The sequence below is a fragment of the Sardina pilchardus genome, chromosome 1, assembly GCF_963854185.1.
Source record: "Sardina pilchardus chromosome 1, fSarPil1.1, whole genome shotgun sequence".
NCBI lineage: Eukaryota > Metazoa > Chordata > Actinopteri > Clupeiformes > Clupeidae > Sardina > Sardina pilchardus.
In genome coordinates, this window is record NC_084994.1 from 39046008 (window position 1) to 39066608 (window position 20601).

General features: G+C 41.7%; 5 protein-coding genes across 5 annotated transcripts; 2 read left to right on the top strand and 3 right to left on the bottom strand.

The window, feature by feature from the left end:
* Positions 1–6: 6 nt before the first annotated feature.
* Positions 7–8645, bottom strand: LOC134092074 (histone H2AX-like). Its single transcript, XM_062544880.1, has 3 exons — positions 8260–8645; positions 3123–3142; positions 7–518 (listed from the first exon to the last, which is right to left on the bottom strand). Exons 1-3 carry the CDS (start codon positions 8631–8633, stop codon positions 133–135), a joined length of 780 nt encoding a protein of 259 aa, XP_062400864.1. The 5' UTR covers positions 8634–8645; the 3' UTR covers positions 7–132.
* Positions 711–1900, bottom strand: LOC134091411 (histone H1-like). The gene has a single exon (XM_062544328.1). The coding sequence runs from the start codon at positions 1871–1873 to the stop codon at positions 1253–1255; it is 621 nt and encodes a 206-aa protein (XP_062400312.1). The 5' UTR covers positions 1874–1900; the 3' UTR covers positions 711–1252.
* LOC134091908 (histone H4) lies at positions 4510–4943 on the top strand. Its single transcript, XM_062544642.1, has one exon. It carries the CDS (start codon positions 4531–4533, stop codon positions 4840–4842), a length of 312 nt encoding a protein of 103 aa, XP_062400626.1. The 5' UTR covers positions 4510–4530; the 3' UTR covers positions 4843–4943.
* LOC134091835 (histone H2B-like) lies at positions 5918–6325 on the top strand. Its single transcript, XM_062544517.1, has one exon. The coding sequence runs from the start codon at positions 5931–5933 to the stop codon at positions 6303–6305; it is 375 nt and encodes a 124-aa protein (XP_062400501.1). The 5' UTR covers positions 5918–5930; the 3' UTR covers positions 6306–6325.
* LOC134091604 (histone H3) lies at positions 6963–7402 on the bottom strand. Its single transcript, XM_062544341.1, has one exon. The coding sequence runs from the start codon at positions 7393–7395 to the stop codon at positions 6985–6987; it is 411 nt and encodes a 136-aa protein (XP_062400325.1). The 5' UTR covers positions 7396–7402; the 3' UTR covers positions 6963–6984.
* Positions 8646–20601: the final 11956 nt, after the last annotated feature.

A 20601-nucleotide genomic window follows, 5' to 3' on the forward strand; every position in this document is an offset into this window, starting at 1 on the left:
TTTTTTTAAATAGTGCGTGCGTATAAATATGACACCACACACACCACGTCAAGTCAACTTGGAATTTGTTTCTATAGACATTTGGGTGGCTCTTAAAAGAGCCTTTGTTTCGGAGACTTGGAGGGAGCTGGTTTACTTGGACTTCTCGGTCTTCTTGGGCAGCAGCACTGCCTGGATGTTAGGCAGCACACCACCCTGAGCGATGGTCACTCCACCAAGCAGTTTGTTCAACTCCTCGTCATTGCGCACAGCCAGCTGCAGATGACGGGGGATGATACGAGTCTTCTTGTTGTCACGGGCAGCGTTACCGGCCAACTCCAGAATCTCAGCAGTCAGGTACTCGAGCACGGCAGCCAAGTACACCGGTGCACCAGCGCCAACACGCTGGGCATAGTTGCCTTTACGCAGCAGCCTGTGCACACGGCCCACGGGGAACTGAAGCCCAGCCCTGGATGACCTAGTCTTGGCCTTTGCTCTGGCCTTGCCACCGGTTTTGCCTCTTCCGCTCATGTTGGTGATCGTTGATGTGTGTTCGTCTGAATACTCAGGGTTTCTAGCTTTGCGCATATATGTACTATTGTCCCACAACAGCGCGGGACTACTCAGTGTCTCAGTGGCTGAAAAAGGAATGTTGAGAGCCAATCAACGTGCAGTTAGATGCGTGACATCATCTTGAAATCCATTTGGCCCGTATAGCACTTCTGCCTCCCTTTCAGCGCATCATCTCAATCGAAAAAAATCAAGGCATAATAGAAATGTAATATCCCAGTTATTCAGCGAAGTTTTCAACGGTTCAACTCAGTAAACCAACAAGACTTCCTGAGATACTTTGGCACTGGTGCATAAAGTTATTACACTTTTAGAAGCTGTTGTGTTGCAAGGTTTTGGGTACGTTGTTTCATGTTTGAATGCAACTGTTGCATTGGGAAGAAAGCATGCTGTATATTAAATTACCCATTACAATGCATTTTCAAAATCACCGACCCATTGGGGAATTGCCTACAAACTGCATAATAGCACTCGCTTTTATTGGAATTCCCATCTCGGGCAGCTTAGGCTACTTCATTCGATCTATGACACAGGAAGGGTTTTCTGTGAGGGAACTGAGTGTGAATGTGTAACTGCAAACATAATTTGCTTTGCCTATCAGCAAACACTGACGGAATAGAAACTTTCAGAGAGCTTGTGGGTGGCTCTTAAAAGAGCCTTTTTGAACACATGGTAAAATAGATCAGAAGAATGTGCACGACATTTACTTCTTCTTGGGTGCAGCCTTTTTGGGCTTGGCAGCTTTGGGCTTGGTAGCTTTGGGTTTAGCCACCTTGGGTTTCGCTGCCTTTGCTTTCTTGGGGCTCTTTGCTGCCTTTTTGGGTGCAGCGGGCTTCTTTGCTTTCTTCGGGCTCTTCGTTGCCTTTTTCGGCGTGGCGGGCTTCTTGGCTGCTTTCTTCGGAGACTTTTTAGCGGCCGCTGGCTTTTTGGCTGCTGCCTTCTTCGGCTTCTTTGCCGCGGCAGGTTTCTTCGCTGCTGGCTTCTTGGCTTTAGGAGCCGCCTTCTTTGCGGGCTTCTTTTCCGCTGCCTTGTTTAGCTTGAAGGAACCAGAGGCGCCGGTCCCTTTAGTCTGGACCAGAGTTCCCTTGGTGACCAAACTCTTGATGGCTATCTTCACACGAGCGTTGTTCTTCTCTACGTCGTATCCACCAGCCGCCAGTGCTTTCTTCAGCGCAGCCAGAGAGACTCCTTTCTTCTCTTTGGAGGCAGAGATTGCCTTGACGACGAGCTCGCCCACACTCGGGCCAGTTTTCTTGGGTCGGGGTGCCTTCTTCTTAGGTGCCTTTACTGGGGCCGCAGCGGGAGCTGGAGCTGTTTCTGCCATTGTATCGTTTAGGTTTCACGCACAGACTTCTCGGGAGACCGGAGAGAATGGATAACTACCAGAGTTGGTGGGCTGGACTTAACGTTAACATGAGAACCATTTAGACTCACTCTGCTGAGAGCTGTCCCGGCCGTGTGTGGCGAAGACATCACTTGTGTTTTCTTCATACACTTCTTTGTTAGAAATATGAGTAGCGACACGACATTTGCCAACACGAAGATGTCTGTAGTGAAGAGCACAGCCTACACGTTAAAAGGAACATACAGGGGCTCATGGTTTCCCTTTATCACTTTAGCAACGAACTGAGAACTTTGGACCTCTAGGTGGAGAGGTTGAAGTCAGAGTTTTGTCAGGAAAACATGCACATAATGATTATAAAACCGTGCTATACGTTGTCAAAAAAGTGTCAAAAACCGAGACACGAGTCTCTGTAACACGTACAAGCAGTGACGATGTGTTTTTTGCAAATGTGTACTTTACAATCAGGCGCTTTTGGGACACTGCAAAACACAGTTGCCAACCACGGAACACACAGATTCATACCACATAAGTCTATTGTAGGACCAAGTTATGGGATGCCATACAACTTAAGTATTTTTGCTAATACCACTGTTGAGTTTTCAAAGCTTTGTTTGTCCCTGAACTGTTGTTCTTTACACATTTCATATATTGAAATATATGATGTTCGCAGGGAATAACTGCTTCAAGAGTGGAGGGAGATCAATGATTAACCCTCTTGCATGTGTTAGCGGTCATATACTTTCTCTCAAACATCTTAATTTATCATGAGGCTATGACTAACACAGGGCATCTGAACACACAAAACACATTATGACAACAACAATTTGGGTGTTTTAATTAAGTTCAGAACAACCATGTGTAATCCTAAAATGTCTGGCCATTAAAAATGCATGCATGGGTGCATGCTAAAATCTCCTTCTGTACATTCACACACATACACACCCTCTCTCTCTCTCTCAGATTCAGATTCAAAGTGCTTTATTGGCATGACATGGGGTACTCATATTGCCAAAGCAGGCAGACAGAACAGAAAGTAGTACCATAGCATTGGTACAATTAATAAAGGAAATAAAATACAAGTGTGTGTGTGGTGTCATAAGTCTGTCTCTCTCTCTCTCTCTCTCTCTCTCTCTCTCTCTCTCTCTCTCTCTCTCTCTCTCTCTCTCTCTCTCTCTCTCTCTCTCTCTCTCTCTCTCTCTCTCTCTCTCTCTCTCTCTGAGATCTTTCCCCAATAGAACCTTCCCCTTTCTGACTTTCATCTTTCATGAGCTCAGATCATAAATCACAACATCAGGGATAAACATTTGAGGTGAATTCTCTCTCTCTCTCTCTCTCTCTCTCTCTCTCTCTCTCTCTCTCTCTCTCTCTCTCTCTCTCTCTCTCTCTCTCTCTCTCTCTCTCTCTCTCTCTCTCTCTCTCTCTCTCTCTCTCTCAATAACCTTCCCCTTTCTGACTTAATTTCATCTTTCATGAGCTCAGGTCATGAGGTCTAAACATTTGAGGTAAATTGTCAGACAATATAGTGAAAAGGTGAAGTCCGAAATCAGTCAGTAAGCATTCGTCGTAGTGATGTTTTCAAATGCATACTTGGTGCCTCCCCCTGTGTTGGGCCATTTTCATTACTCATAGCCAGACCCTAAATCTTTCTAGATGTGGTTCTGGATTTCCAGAACGATATGGATGTTTGCCAATCTTATATTTAAAAAATATAGAATATGCATATTGTGATGTGTTTTGCTCATATCTGTGTGTTTGAAATTAAATGACTAGCCTACTTTAATAGGTTGTGCAGTATTTCACTCTCTTGAGACCTCTAAGTAATTAAATATAATAATGTAAAACGTGATTTTACATAATTTGATTTTTTGAATAATAATGTAAAAAAAAATACATAACACAACAATAACACAACAACCGCACAAACACACATATCTCACATAATAGTAAAAATATGGGAATATGAGAAAAGGTGGAAGAGTTCAAAAAAATGTGTTTCAGCATCAGTGAAAAACTGTATAGACTACTTTAAAAGACAGGCGATATCTGTAAATGAGATAGGCCTATACACAACAGTCTACAATGCACTCAAATGCCTCACTGATAGTTTCTGTCCATTGCTGATATGAATCTGCACTGTTCATCATCCCGTTTGCACTTTAAACTAGCTGATAGTGATAATTGTAGTTTTGACTGAAGTGATCTGGGGATTCTACCACTTTGATGTTATGTTAATCTGAGTGCAGTTTTTCAAAAGAGAAAAAAAGCTAAATATTCAAGGGAAAGCGAATGCAATATAATGTTTTATTTTTGCCTTTACCTCCTCAACCTTATTTATTTTCATAATAACCTTCCTTTCAATTGTGCAGGGCAAAGTTCCTTTAATAACCTATGCCTAATAACTGTGTGCATTTACGTGTCGGTCCGACGGTCCTCGGCGTTTCGTTGAGAGGTGGGGTGAAGCTCGGATGTGGGCGTTTTTTGGTGACGCGTATTCCTCTCCATTCATTAAAGGGAGGAAACTTGAAGAGGCAGTGCTTAGTAGTCTTCTACAACGTCCTCTTTGTGGAAATTAGAACGGGTTGCGAGCCTTTGTGGCTCTACATTCGTCAGACGCCCAGTCCGAAGAAATACTCAGCATGTCTGGAAGAGGCAAAGGAGGCAAAGGTCTTGGAAAAGGAGGCGCCAAGCGTCACCGCAAAGTTCTTCGTGATAACATCCAGGGTATCACCAAGCCTGCAATTAGGCGTCTGGCTCGCCGTGGTGGTGTGAAGCGTATCTCTGGTCTGATCTACGAAGAGACCCGTGGTGTGTTGAAGGTTTTCCTGGAGAACGTGATTCGTGATGCTGTCACCTACACTGAGCACGCCAAGAGAAAGACCGTGACTGCCATGGATGTCGTCTATGCTCTTAAACGCCAGGGTCGTACTCTGTACGGTTTCGGCGGTTAAATATCAAATCTGTCCCTAGACCTAAACCCAAAGGCTCTTTTAAGAGCCACCCAATTCCTTTCAAAAAAGCGGTGTTCTAGTTTGCATAGTGGCGAAAATATTAATGCATACATGCCTGAGTTGTAATACTTACAATAACCTCACCCCTTTATGTGCACGTTTGCAGTGTACTCTAATAGGCTAATGTGTAGCTTTCTGTAAAAAAGGCTGAACAATTGCCATTAAAACGCGATTGTCACAAAGTATATCAGCAAACAAAGGGAAGTTCTCCGCGCTTCTGCAGCAGTGCGACAATCTGGTGCAACCAGGCCAGGACAGAGGCGCATGAAGAAAGAGGACTGCCGGTGCAACACAGATGTCTTTAGGATTTATTTAAAAGGTGCAAAACATGACTAGACGTTTGTAACGTCGAAATGTTAGTCATGTTTTGCACCTTTTAAATAAATCCTAAAGAAGACATCTGTCTGTGTTGCACCGGCATTCCTCTTTCTTCATGTGTCACAAAGTACTCTGTGATTTTATCTGTGAAAAGCGCCATACAAATAAAATACTTGACCTTCACTTTCCCAATGGCTAAGGCGCGACAACATGAGCGCATGATGACTATCAGGTTTCACCAATTACAAAATAAAAGCGTCCGCCAAATATCTTAAACAAAACTAAAAAAAAAACTGAAAATGCATAAACTTTGTTCAGATGTCAGCATCTCCTCGGCAAATGTGTCATTAAAAGGGCATTTTCTTAAATCTTGAAAACCATTATTAATCATGAATTGTAACGCCAAATGTAAAACAATTTTGCATAGACTTTGAAGGATCTATTTCATTCAAAAGAAAAAGTGCGGGAAAGGAATCGACAGGTAGTATAAACTGATGATCTGGGGGTGGTACTAACCTCTCATTGACTGCGCCCATCGATTCAAAATGGCCAACCGTGTCGTGGTATTACGTTTTGGAGGGGAATGCCAGGGCAATCTGGGCGTGTGTGTGTGAGGTGACACGGTCCTCAATTTACATAGAGCTGTGTATATATACAAGGTGACGACTGACCATGTTTACCTTCGATCTGTTTTCAGTCGAGAACTCATCATGCCTGATCCAGCCAAGCCTGCACCCAAGAAGGGCTCCAAGAAAGCCGTGACAAAGACCGCCGGGAAGGGTGGCAAGAAACGCAGAAAGTCCAGGAAGGAGAGTTACGCCATCTACGTATACAAGGTCCTGAAGCAGGTCCACCCTGATACTGGTATCTCTTCGAAGGCCATGGGCATCATGAACTCCTTCGTGAACGACATCTTCGAGCGCATCGCTGGCGAGTCTTCCCGTCTGGCTCACTACAACAAGCGTTCCACCATCTCTTCCAGGGAGATCCAGACCGCAGTGCGTCTGCTTCTGCCCGGTGAGCTGGCCAAGCACGCTGTGTCTGAGGGAACCAAGGCTGTTACCAAATACACCAGCTCCAAGTAAAGCCGAATCGTGCTTTTAAACCCAACGGCTCTTTTAAGAGCCACCCACATTTTCTTGAAAAAGCCATTTCAATATGAACATCAGCAATTGTACATAAACCGTTTGAGGTATAACTACAGAAGTACTTTTGAATACAGTATATTTGGGAGAGACCATTATTTATGAACTGCTGATTAAGTTATGGCTGCGCTATGATCCGAATGGTTGTTACGCGACTGAATAAAACACGCAGCGACGTTTTCTTTTGTAGAGATGGGGCACAAATCAGTGGCTCGTGGAAGAATCTCCTCCATGCCAAGGTAATGTTTTAGCGAATGAGCACCACTAGTGCACAACTAAAGCAGCATAGGGATGTTGGTCGAATAAACTGCGGTGAAACCTAGAGGTGTAATGAGACAAAGAAAACTGTAGCAGGGCTGTGCTGTTGTCCAACCATTATGCCTGATCAGAGGCATCAGGCCGAAACATATCAGTTCACTCATGTCCCTTCTACACTGTTATCGTTTGTCTTTGTGACCATTTGTGAGTGTTCATTTTTAAATGAACACCAGGTCCTGTCCAATAACCAGGTGTAGCTCAGAGAAGGGAAATTCAATCAAGTAGGTTGGAAAATAGCCTTTTCATATTTTGGTGGCTCTTAAAAGAGCCTTTGCATTTTCGGATACGGACTTCAAATAATTTAAGCACGCTCCCCACGGATACGACGAGCCAGCTGGATATCCTTGGGCATGATGGTGACCCTCTTGGCGTGGATGGCGCACAGGTTAGTGTCTTCAAACAGACCGACGAGGTAAGCCTCGCTGGCCTCCTGAAGAGCCATGACAGCAGAGCTCTGGAAACGCAGATCGGTCTTGAAATCCTGAGCGATTTCTCTGACCAGACGCTGGAAGGGCAGCTTGCGAATCAGCAGCTCAGTGGACTTCTGGTACCGACGGATCTCTCTCAGAGCCACGGTGCCAGGCCTGTAACGATGGGGCTTCTTCACGCCACCAGTAGCCGGTGCGCTTTTACGCGCAGCTTTGGTGGCCAGCTGCTTTCTTGGAGCTTTACCTCCGGTAGATTTGCGAGCGGTTTGCTTGGTTCTTGCCATTGTCTATAGAGAGTAAACTGCGATGTGCTGCTCCAAGCTGAATGTGACTTATAAAGCCTCCGAACTCGACCTGCCCCTTGGTTACGTAAGACTGGTGATCTCCCCTGATTGGACTTGAATGGCGCGAGAAATTCAAATAACAAAGTTGAGCCTTGGTCGCCATTGCATTTCACATCATACAAATCTTTTCACTTTAGGGACAAACTCTACAAAATAAAAAATCATAATATAGGCCTACATTCAAAAGAGTAGCGTAGTAGAACATGTAGAGTATGTCGGCACAGGAATGAAGGTTAAACTATTTATTAGCAAACATCTGTGAGCTACGGAGGTAATTGATGTGGCTGCCACAACTACACTGTTTAAACAAATGTGTTTAAAACAACTAAAATTGCATTGTTTTAACACATTCTTATTCTTGTTAGTCGTGTGTGTGTGTGTTTGTGTGTGTGTGTCTGTCTGTCATATTGTACCATGGAAGTGTAAAGGGGGGCTTATATACCCTGGTATGTCAGAATTCACCGTAAATCACGGGTACACCACATCGGCTCAAGGGGAAATGTTAGCTAACAAATGAACCCGATGTTGAAGGGGGAAAAAATGCGGCACATTGTGACAAACCATGCTGTTACCATTACCCATTACCCACTGCATGACCTTTCATGTTTTGCACGCAATATAGGCGACTTGTACCCAATACTGACATGTAAAATAACTGAGATAATTTACATAGACAGTAAAATAGTATCTAAGATAATCTTAGATCATGAGCATGGTAATGTGGAAGATTGGACAACGCTTTCTCGAATGAGTGGGTGGCTCTTAAAAGAGCCTTTCGATCCAATAGCTTGAAGTCACATTTACTTGGACTTCTCAGTCTTCTTGGGCAGCAGCACAGCCTGGATGTTAGGCAGCACACCTCCCTGAGCGATGGTCACTCCGCCGAGCAGTTTGTTCAACTCCTCGTCGTTACGCACAGCCAACTGCAGATGGCGGGGGATGATACGAGTCTTCTTGTTGTCACGGGCAGCGTTACCGGCTAACTCGAGGATCTCAGCAGTCAGGTACTCGAGCACGGCAGCCAAGTAGACCGGTGCACCAGCGCCGACGCGCTGGGCGTAGTTGCCTTTACGCAGCAGCCTGTGCACACGGCCCACGGGGAACTGAAGTCCAGCCCTGGATGAGCGAGTCTTGGCCTTTGCTCTGGCCTTGCCACCGGTCTTTCCTCTTCCGCTCATTTTTCAGTTTAGAGTTCGATTGGATATACTCAAATGCTGAAAGTCGGCAATGGATGTCTTAATATGACACTACGACGCGGTGCTACACCATGCCAGTGGCTGAGAACATTATGCAGAGAGCCAATCAAAGTGTAGTTCATTTCGTGACATCATCTTGAAATCCATTTAGCGCGTATGACACTCCCACCTCCCATTTAGGGTCCCATCAGCTCAGTCAGAGAAACAACATATTTCCTCTTAAAGGAACACTTCACCGTTTTTTTCATATTAAACTATATTATTCGCTTAGTTAATTAAGACGAGTTGATACATACCTCTCACGTTTCAATGCGTGCACTCACTGGCTCTAGCGCGGCGCAACTTTGATAGCACTTAGCTAGCTCAATGCAACAGAGATGATGTTAGAAGCAACCAAACACCTCCATGTTTTCCCTATTAAAATACGAGTAGTCACACGACCAAGTATGGTGAGACAATATAAAACGTGGTGCATTTCTAAGCAAGTAAGAGGGATAACTATATTGTGTGGCACAGTAATATCTTCACTCTTGCACTTTCAGTTTCACTTTGGAGTGAGGATATTACTGCGCAGAGTCTAAGTGCTCCCAATGTTATTCCGCCACACAATATAGTTATCCCTCTAACCTGCTTAGAAATGCACCACATTTTATTTTGTCTCACCATACTTGGTCGTGTGACTACTTGTGTAACTGTATTTTAATAGGGAAAACATGGAGGTGTTTGGTCGCTTCTAACTTCATCTCTGTTTGGATCCTAATGAATGCATTGAGCTAACTAAGTGCTATCAAAGCTAAGTGCTATGCGCGCCAGAGCCAGTGAATGCCCGCATTGAAACGTGAGAGGTATGTATTACAGTTTTTTTCAATTGCTTACACACAATTTTTCAAACCGAGTTCTTTTTACCAAAATTTAAGCACAGGTATCCAAATGCCACACTCAGTTTGCATAATTCCTAGATTCTTTGCAAAATGAAACACTTCAGTCAAAACAAACACACTTCAGTCAAAACATACACACTTCAGTCAAAACATATACACTTCAGTCAAAACATATACACATATTTGTAAAAATGCTATTAGTTGTCATTTAACAAACACAGTCCTCAATGATCAGACACTATCGCAGCCAGTTTCACACTGCAGTGATAAATGGAAAACGCATTTGTAAAAAGAAAAATTAGGAAATAGCATGTGCTAGATTTTTGCTCAGGCATTGTTATGTAAGGGATCATTTAGATGTCCAAAAAATAGTGACAAACCCACAACATTCTTCATGATTAGTTCTAGGGAAAGTGTACATAAATAGGTCTATAAACTTGCACTTGCACTGTACAACACTGAAGACTGCTGTAGACTGTATATTTCAAGTATTTCTTTCAATACTTACAGTATTTCTAACCATAATCAGTTAATCAACCAACAATGAAATCAATTGAACAAATAAAATCTGTAGACAAACAAAAACTACTGCATAAAGTACATACACTTTGACTCTGAAGAGCAACTACTGCAAAAGCAACAAGACTGTATAGCACACCTGAGTAATGCGTTTTCAAATTTGCACATGTGTGCTTACACACCTGGTGGATGTGATTATCCAATTCGTTCATTAGTGTAGTCATTGGCGATCCAGGGCTTTGTAATGACAAGGAAGTAACCTCACAATCCTTATCTGTGTCTAAGGTGTGGAAATGTGTGTAGAGTTTTACAAATCACTGTGTGTAATGTTTTGCAAAAAGGGTGAAGCAGACATTGTGTGTAATGTTGTGCAAATCTGTGGAGGTGTTTTGCTCCTTGGAGTAAAATTTTGCTAATTGTGTGAAAAAAAATATTTTAGTGTGTAAACAATCGTAAAAAACTGTAACTTGTCTTAATTAAGCGAATAATATAGTTTAATAAGATAAAACGGTGAAGTGTTCCTTTAAACCAGACTACCAAAATAGTATGCCAAGTCCCTTTGCACACTCCTGTACAGTTGGTGGCGGTATGCACCAAAGAGTTGTAATCTGCCAGTAAAATAAAGAAGAAGAAGAAGAGAAACAAAATTTGCTCCCTTTTATGGTGACATGGAAACCAAGGAAATAGCTAAATCCGGAGGAGTATGTCAGAATGTAGCAATATTTAGAAAGTATGTTCTATGACAAAACACAGATGTATACAGATGCATCTAAGGCTTCAGAGGGCAAAACAGGTATTGCTGCTTACATCCCTGAGTATACCATATCTATTGAAAAGAGAACATCTGATCGTTTATCCATATTTGCAGCTGAAATGACAGCAATAATTGTTGCATTTACAGTGGATTGCATAAGTAAGGCCACCTAAAGCAGATATTTGTTCAGATTCCATGTCATTTCTCACATCCATTCAAAATGGAGAATCAGCATGCAGACCAGATTTATTGAATGAAGTTAACAGTATCATCTTTGCAATCAACCAACAGGGAGTAACAGTTCAGTTTGTGTGGGTTCCTGCCCACGAAGGAGTTGATGGTAATGAGAAAGCGGATAAACTGGCAAAAGAGGCAACCAAAGAAGAAGAGATCCAGTTAAATACTCCTCTTAGTAAATCTGAAATGAAGGTACTCATTAAAGACAAGGTTATAACATTATGTGGCAGGCTGAATGGGATAAGGAGAAAACAGGAAGACACTTATACTGCATACAAACATAAGTAACAAATCTAGTTATCCAAACAGACAGGAGGAGGTTTGGTTTTCAAGAATGAGGATGGGTCATACTGGTTTAAACAGCAGCTTAAAAATGATAAATAAACATCCATCTGGGAACTGTGAGATTGGTGGAGTCAGAGAGGATGTAGACCATGTTATTTTAAAATGCTTAAAAATCTAGCAAAGAAAGCCTTTTACCTGGACACTCTATTAGGCGAGCCCAGGTCAGAAAATATCACCCGTGCTTTGATAATGTTTATCAAAGAAACACAATTAGATAATAGGATTTAATTTGTTATTTTGTGTTGTTTTTTTTATTTATTTTGTGTCAATTTGATTGCACCCTAATCCAGTAGATGGCGGTAATACACTTAGATTGTAAACTGCCAAAAAAACTCAAAGAAGAAGAGAAACAGCTGGAATTATAACTGCATTGAGGTGGATTGAAGAGATCAAGCCGCTTCGATCTGTCATACTGAATCCTTGGAAATGTTAACCAGTTTTGAAACAGGAAAATCAGTAAGACAGGATTTGGTAATAGAGGCAAGACACATTTTATTGAATCTAAAGAGCCTTGGAATATTGGTTCAGTTTTGTTGGGCTCCAGCACATGTTGGGATAAAAGGGAATGAAGAGGCTGACAAAATAGGATATTCTGGAAAAAGAACATATAGGAATCAATATTTCAATGGGAAAGGGAGAAGCCAAATCTAAAATCAAATGAGAAGTTCCACTGAAATGGTAAAATGAATGGAAGGTAAAGTACAATACAAGGCATTATCACACAATTCAGGAACAAGTATGGAGGAAAAGAATGACATTTTGTAACAACAGAAGGGAAGAGATGGTGTATAGTAGACTAATATTGGGTCATACAGGTACATTTGCTGATATCTTGCTGAGTTGAAATTAAAGTAAGTCTGAGGTAAATATTTTTGAGGAAAAGTTGTCATACAGCATTTTTAGATAGTCCAAAGGGTACTTCAAATTCAAATTCACTGTATATCATTTAAATCAGGTCCCCAGTTTCTCGGAATTTTCATTTACAAATGGATGCCTTGTACTCAGGCGAGAAAATTATGGTAGATAGGGTAACATTTTTAACTTTTATGTTTCACCACAAAACTTTCCCAGTTTTTCACTTACATTGAGACAAATATTTTTTGTATTACAAGTTGTCTGAAATGTAATGTTTAAATATGGAAATGAGGCATAATAGTACTGAAATAGGCCCTAATTTGCACAAACTTCCAAACATATTGGATGAAGCCACCTTAAAAATTAACATTGAAATTTAATCATATAATAGTTGCCATCCTTATTGGAGGATTATAGTTTTAGCACTTTATTATAAAAAATACTTAATGGTTCTTGATAAAAACGATGGCAGAAAACGCCTTCATTAATTTTTTCCTCGCCTGGCAGTTGGTGCAGAACATCCAACTGTTATCTCTTTTGACATGGCCCTCTACGAGAAAGTTGTTCAGCTGTTGGATTCCAGACCTGATCTGAAGAACTCTGTTGTTCCAAGGCTTGGGGAATTGCACACCACAATGGCTGCTCTGAGAGCTCTTGGGACTTCTATTTAAAATTCAGGTATAGATGATGCCTGGATAGAATCTGATGTCTTTGGTGCAGCAACAACGAGGCAAATCCTCAAGTGTACACACCAGAGCGGTAGATATAACAGAGTGGCGACACTCCCATAGACCTCCATAGGAAACAATGGCGGACGTTTTTTCAGGCTACTTCCGCGTTATGGAGAGCTCAACAGTTCTTAACAGTGACATTCGCGGAGTTTGCCTCATTCACTTCCATTGGTATCTGCCTAACTTTGTCAGCGGTAAGTAAACGAAAGCACAACCTTTTTTGAAATTGTTATATATTTCCTATATCAACTGTACCAGTATGTACTCGTAGTGTTATTCGAGTTGTTTGTGCTGCTCGTTTAACTGTTATTTTTGTATCTTAGTTATGACCGAAATTTCAGAGCATAACGTTACGTTAGCCTACAAAGCTATCCTTAGACGTGGAGGGAGGCTAGCTTAAATGTAATGTTCCTATGTCAATAAGGAATGTCAGACATATCACACTTGGTTACGCTACTGTAGTAGAGCAACGTTAGATAATATATGGGGTTATCAAGGAGTTTGTATGACATTTATAATCCTATTTGCTGAACCTGATGGCGTTAGCTAATGTTAGCTAGTCAGCTCACGCACATTCGAAATGAAGGGGGAACAGTAACGTGATCTTAATGCATGCAATGGCATCAGATGTGCTCGTTATCAACGAGTTTGTGATTAAGTTGTTCTTCAGATGAACAGTGGAACTAATTAATGGGATGACATTTCATTTAGGCCTGATCTAGCTTGTTAGCTTGCTAGATGGAATGTTTCATGGCACTATGAAGTGAACCTGAAGCTAAACTTGTGGTCAGAGAGCATGATATGAACTCGGGTAGCAGCTACATCTCTTCACAACAGAAATTTCAGTTATGAACTTCAGGCCAGGGGAGCTGTAGAAGCAAAAACTGTACTATACTCTCCTGCCGTGTGTCACTTGCCCAAATGTCCAGTCCTGCCCTAGTGCCACTACTACTTCCAACTCGGGAGTCGGGACAGTGGCACGAGATTAGAGCTTGGGATAGGGGCGCGTGTACAGTGCAGTACGTCTTTTTGTCTCAACTGCTGTTGGATGTCAGGTTGCAGTCAATATTATTCTACATTAAATGTACATTTCTGAGGTCTATATCACCACAGCAGGTCGATGTATTTGATGGAATAATTTTGATTGCAATGACTATCTTGCAGATGCTGAAAGTGACGTGACAAGACATTGTCTTCAATTAAGTGGTCCTTGTAAGTATAATCATTTTCTTAATTTTTTTTTAACCTTGTATGTATAACTGAAAAGTGTAGGTTAATGATGCTCTAAGGGCAGAATTAGGTCCATCCATAGAATAAGAACAATGTTTGCAATGATGTAGCCTAGTCTAGTTAGCTGTATACTATAATAAATCCCAAATGTTAATATTTTAAGTGGGTAATGCTTTTAAGTGGGTATACTATCTCGCTCTGTAGCAGTGCCACTGCTTTGGTTGACACCATAAGGGATTCGGTCGTCCTTGCCCGGACCAACTGCTCCACTTTACTGATGATATTGAAGGCCTCCTGAAATGGATAGTAAAGGGTACCTCTCTTAAATTCCTTCAGCTGTAGCAGTACACTACATTTGCTGTCAGCACAGTCATTGTTGTCTGTAGGCTACAGCATGCTGGCATTCCTCACAACGTCAGTTACTGATTACCCTCTCCTTGTGTTGATGAATGCAATGGCTAAAGTGCAGTGATTTCTTATAGCCTGTCAGCTTTTTATTCTCAAAATAACTATGAAAGATATTGTTTGGAATCATTGATGTTATAAAAGTTATAAGGTGTGGCACCCCCAACCAACCTTGAAGGGGTCGGCCGTGTATGGGTATGTAAAACTCTTGCTGGCCTTTTGCTTTTGTTTATGCTAATACCTTGATGTGGCATCTGTGAATGTATTGTACCAAGTATACACTGACTTTTACCTGCTCTCTCCATTTTCCACTGTGCCTGTTCTTGCCTAGGACCAAGGATGCAGAGGACAAGACGGGTGTGTAGTATTGACTGAAATTATCAGAGAAGGTCATTTTTTATGGTTTAGGTCCAAACGAAGGGATCCTTCCAACCTCAGCATCTCCAACACCTCCTGTCACACCTCCAGCCAAATGTGCTACATCTTCCTCAGTTAACCTTCTTGTAGGTGTGCAAGTCCAGCATCCTTTGCACATTAATGTCTTTAGTTGTTCACACACGGTACGGTTGTTCAGATTTGGGAATCTGAAATGTTTTTCAGAATGTCTTTGAAAATATAAATGGGTGTTAACCCTCCTTTTTATATTGCAGTCTCACCATATCTCCCTTACGCCTTTTCTGTGTGTATTCCTGTTCTTGATGTTGTTAAAACACACTTGTTCCACACATTGAAAATGTAATAAACAAATGTATTGAAAACTCAAAATGTATCAGTCATCCTTTTTATGCTGTTCTAAGTGCTTTCTTTAAACAGATGATGGCTTATTGAGTTACAATGTTATCGAAACAGTGGGTGTCCTGAACGAACTGTTGAACAAACTTAACTTTAACATACACACTTTTAACATTTTGGCTGTTATTTATCGTTCTTTGTTAATGTATTTTTATATGTTTATGGCTTAATCTGAAAATATCACTAAGGCTGTGTGGTGGCCATAGTTAGGCTATTCCTTAAAATAAACAAATTAACAGATTGACTGCATTGATCTAACTTTTAACGTATAACCTGTTACTGGTTGTCATATATTATTTGTTAGATGTTCATGGCTTACTCCTAAAATTGTGAAGTCTGTGGGTGTGTAGGCCTATGTTAGGGTGGCCACCTTCATCTCATCAAAATAACTGGAGAGGACACTGAACATCTCAAATACCCACGGTAACATTGGATACAAAATACATACATTTCAACGATGTAAGTTTATTATGCATGACGACAAACAGGCACATCACGGAACCAGGAATGGAGCTGATGCCGAGAGGTAGGCTAAATGGCAGTGTCTGCTACCACAGAATAGACTATATTTCAGAACGATGTTTGCAGAGCAAACTTGCGATATGTCATTGGCACTAATGTAAACATGCTAACCCACGTTATAGCACTTCAAATTGAACTCGTGTTTGGTTTGTTTCGATGTTTCCCGTGATCATTGCTGTCTATCCCATAGAAATAACATGGTAGCGCCAGGGCTGTCTAGAACTGTTGTAACGTACATGAACCACGTGACGGCGCGGCGGCGACTTCAAAGAGTGTCGCAACTCTCTCTATCTATGGCTCTGGTACACACTATAAGCTTTCTTTGCCTGCCCATATCTACTCGTATGTGGCTCTGTATGAATTGGTTCTGGAGGAATTCTTCCTGGAGAACCCACAATTGAGAAATGTTTGTTGGCAGGCAACAGAGCAGGTTGAATCGGCTTGCTCTGAGAAGGACAAATCTACCAAAGTTGAGTGCACAATGCAGGCTAACAAAACATTCCTTGGAGCTTTGACTGATGCTGAATTTGTGAAATCCTTAAATGAGTGGGAAGCAAAGAAAGCTGAAAATGCAATGTTCAGATCCATCATGAACTACTTGCATCGAGTGGAGGCAATTCTCTTCTTTGTGGCAGCTTCTCGCACTGCTGATCTTGCACTCCATCTTCAAGCGGCAGAAGGACTTAGCAAGCTTTTCTTTGCATTTGACAGAGTCAGATACAAGCGACTGTGGCCAAGATACATTGCTGACATGCATGACCTCGAAGCAAAGCATCCTAACACCTGGAAGGAGCTTCAAGATGAAAGTCTCTCAGTCACACAGAGTGGCATTCCGTTTGTGTCAGTTGGTGCAGACCATGCATGCGAACATGTCAACAAGGAGAGGAAGGTCCACTGTGGTCTGATTGGAATCTCCGAGAATGCCAATGCTAGACGGAGGTTTTTCCTAGCAACACCTGAATTGTCATGCTTGGCAAGCGAGTTTAAAGTAGGGTTCAGACCAAAGCGTCCCGACGAGACGAGCCGCGACGTTCTAAAACCTTGTGACTGCGACTCAACGTGTTTAATGCTCTGCGACTGCTTGCAACTATGTGCAACTTCTAATGCACACCGCTGCAACTCAGTCTCGTCGCGTCGGGAATCTTTGGTGTGAATTGGGCTTAAGAGTCAGTTAAGATTTGGGACAAAAAGCAAAAGTGAACATCCTGAACTTGGACCTAGTGAGATAAATAGAGGCCATCAGGCAATAAACAAGAAAAGGCTGCCATACTCAGTCATGGCAATCCAATTACTGCTGAAGGTGACAGGTTGTACAACATGATCACACATGCCTATGTCCCACAAGAATTTGTATCACAAATCCTGAGTGTAGATGAAAATGGACAGACATTGTATGAGGACTATGTCAAAGACAGAATGAACGGTGACAACAGCCTTACCTGTCAAGAAAGAAAAAACAAAATGTTCATGTCAGGAAACCTAAAATCCTCTGTAAAGATTAGAGACAAAACAGTGGATCTGCGGGAGACCAAAGATCTGTATGGGAGACTACTGGTCCTCTCTAGATCAAACAGACATGTTGACCAAAAGCAGGCTGTGGGCAACTATGAGTTCACTCAAACACCACGAGCTCTCTTTGCCCCCAGTGGGGATGTACTTCCATGCTCAGAAAAATCTAAATTGATACATCTTTTAGACAATGTTGCAAAGGAATACAAAGACAATGAGGAGCAACCACAACCTGCATGTGAAGACTTGAATGGTTCAATTCAAAATGCTCTTCCCACTCACAAAATTGCTCTTGTAGATGGCATGGTGGTTGTTCAAAAGTTGACAAAGCCAGTAACTGTAGGTAGGGGTGGGCGGATCGATATAAATAATCGATACTATCGATGCCCAAGCTGGTATTGATATTGATCGATCCAATTGAAATAGTATCGATATTTTAATTCAAATGTCTCCTCTACGTTATTCTTTGCTCATGTCTCCGACTACAATCCTGAGCAAACGCTGTTTTCACATCTTTGAACGAGCCTCCTGCCGCTCTGCTGTGATTCGTTGTCGTGCCGTCACGTGACTCACTAACCCCACACGTAGAGGAGCAGCAGCACTTTGAATGAGAGACGCCGAGAGGCAGAGAAGCGCTGTGTGGAGCTATTTTACAGCACAGTTAGTTGGCATAGTCATTTCAAAGAGGCAGAGAATACCCAGGTAGTTTATAGTAAGAGTAGGCTAATAATATTTTACTCATATCGAGTTGCAGTGGTGTGAATTAGAAGTTGCACGTAGTTGCAAGCCGTCGCAGAGCATTCAACATGTTTAATCGCAGTCGCAAGGTTTTCGAACGTCACGGCTCGTCTCGTCTCGTCGGGAACCTAGGAGCGTGATGTGGCAGTGACAACACAAATCTCTGAAGTCATAAATCCTGTTTATTCAGCGTTCTGCTTTTCTCCCATCTTGTTCTGTTCCTGCTCTCCTCTCCAGAATCACCTCACCATATCAACAACACTCTCATCAAAGACTGCAGAATTACATACTCTGTGATCAATAAATCTAAATTAATCACATATATAGAGTGACCCTAATCTTTGCTGTGAAAGTATTTTACGTTTTCAAATTCAAATGAATCATTGAATAATCAGCATTAGTGACATTAACGTTCAAAAACTCTTATTATTTTCACTGGTCAAATAATGACCAAATATGACCTATGCTGAGGAGATAAATAAATAAATAAAGTGCTAATAATTTTGTGTAGGCTACTTCAATATATTAGCCTAATAAAAAAAATATTTCCTAAAGAATTGATCATTCATACATAATGACATAGGCTACTGTTTTCTCCTACACAATATATAAATATATATTTGTATAGCCTATAAGTAAAATATATATATTTTTTAATATAAGTAAAAAGTATCGTATCGGTATCGGCAATACTGACCCTATAAGTACTTGGTATCGGATCGATTCCAAATTTTACAGTATCGCCCACCACTAACTGTAGGCACAGTCAAGGATCTGAGTGAGTGGTTCTATGATAGACTAATGTCTCTAACCAGGGACTATGATGAGGTCATTCTGGTATTTGACACATACAAGGCGGATATACAGTATAAAAAAATATATAAAACAAAATAAAAACACAAAATAATAAATACATTAAAAAAAAAAGGTCCACCTATGAGGGAAGATTTTCTGACTCGTCATGCTCTAAGGTTTCCAAAAATATATAGTTTTCATAATCCCCCCAAAAATTGAACGAAATTACACAAGGAAACAGACTAGAAGATGTTGATCATGTTTTATTCAATTGCAAAAAATACACAGAACACAGGCATCAATGGAAAGAAAGAGAGGCTGAAAATAGGATTGAGAACATCCTTAAGGAAGAAGGAATGCAGAGAGAAAGGATTAAATCGTTATTTCTTTTTTCTAAATGACAAAGGTTTAATTAAAAGGATCTAGGATCCTTTTTTTGTTTTGATTGTTTCCCCTTTCTTTATCTTTTTGGAACTTTTGATCGCGTGGCGGCGACTCTCTCCCTCTATGGCTCTGGTACTGGCTATTCATGGGTTTCATCCCTTCCACAGGTGTATGAAATCAAGCACCTTGATTATCAATGTAGACGGCATGGTGCTTGATTAATACACCTGTGGAAAGGGACCTGATGAAACCCATGAATTAGAATGTAATTGGTTGAAATTGTTATATTGCAGGTTTTGGGTAATTTGTTTCATCCTTGGATGCATCTGTTTAAGAAGGCATTAAGAAGGCATGTTGAGTTATCGTAATAAAGTACCCAAAATAAATTAAGTTCCCTATGATTTGGTCCTATGATCTTTAAAGGCCTGAACACACCAACCCGATAATCGGCCGTCGGGCAGTCGGGGACTCGAGTCTGTTTGGTGTGTCCCGTGCCGTCGCCAGTGGTCGTCGGCGTAGGGGCTAATTTTGGCCAGTTTTGGCCAACTTGACATGTAGAGTCGGCCAGTGGCCGTCGGCCTCAATTACCAATCTGATTGGTTGATATTTCCCATTCACTTTTCGTTTACTGTGCTAATATTAGTTAGCAAGCTAGCTAGTTAGGTTAACAGGCGAAAAGTAATTTATTCCGTGCCCAAGAGAGTTTCGTTGGCATCACACACAAGCAATAGCAATAAAATAATACACACTATATAATTATATTTATATTTTCTTATTGCTTAATCAGAGAAGTCCGAAAACTAGTGGCAATTAGTTCCGCGAATCCTGCATGATATCTACTCATCTACTCGGCTGACTGAAGCCTGCAGTTATGGGTAATGTATCAAACTTCTCGCACGCGCATAACGTACAATCGGCGTCGCTTTGGTGTGTTCTGTGGCACTTTTTTGACTGACCTGGGGAGACGAGAGCCTGACTGATAGTCCGACTGCTTTTCTGCCGACGGTCGGCCGGTCGGATTGGTGTGTTCAGGCCTTAAAGATCATGGGACCAAATCATAGGGAACTTAAAGTTGTCCCTGACCGAGCTGAACTGAAGTTGGGGAGGAAGACAAAGAGACGGCGAGTGGTTGACGCTGGTGGAGGGGTACAAGAAATGCAAAGACCACAACAAGTCAACTGGAAGAAGCACTGTCCGCTTCCAACTTTACAGCGAGATGGATGAGCTCATTGGGGGAAATCGCGACGTGGACC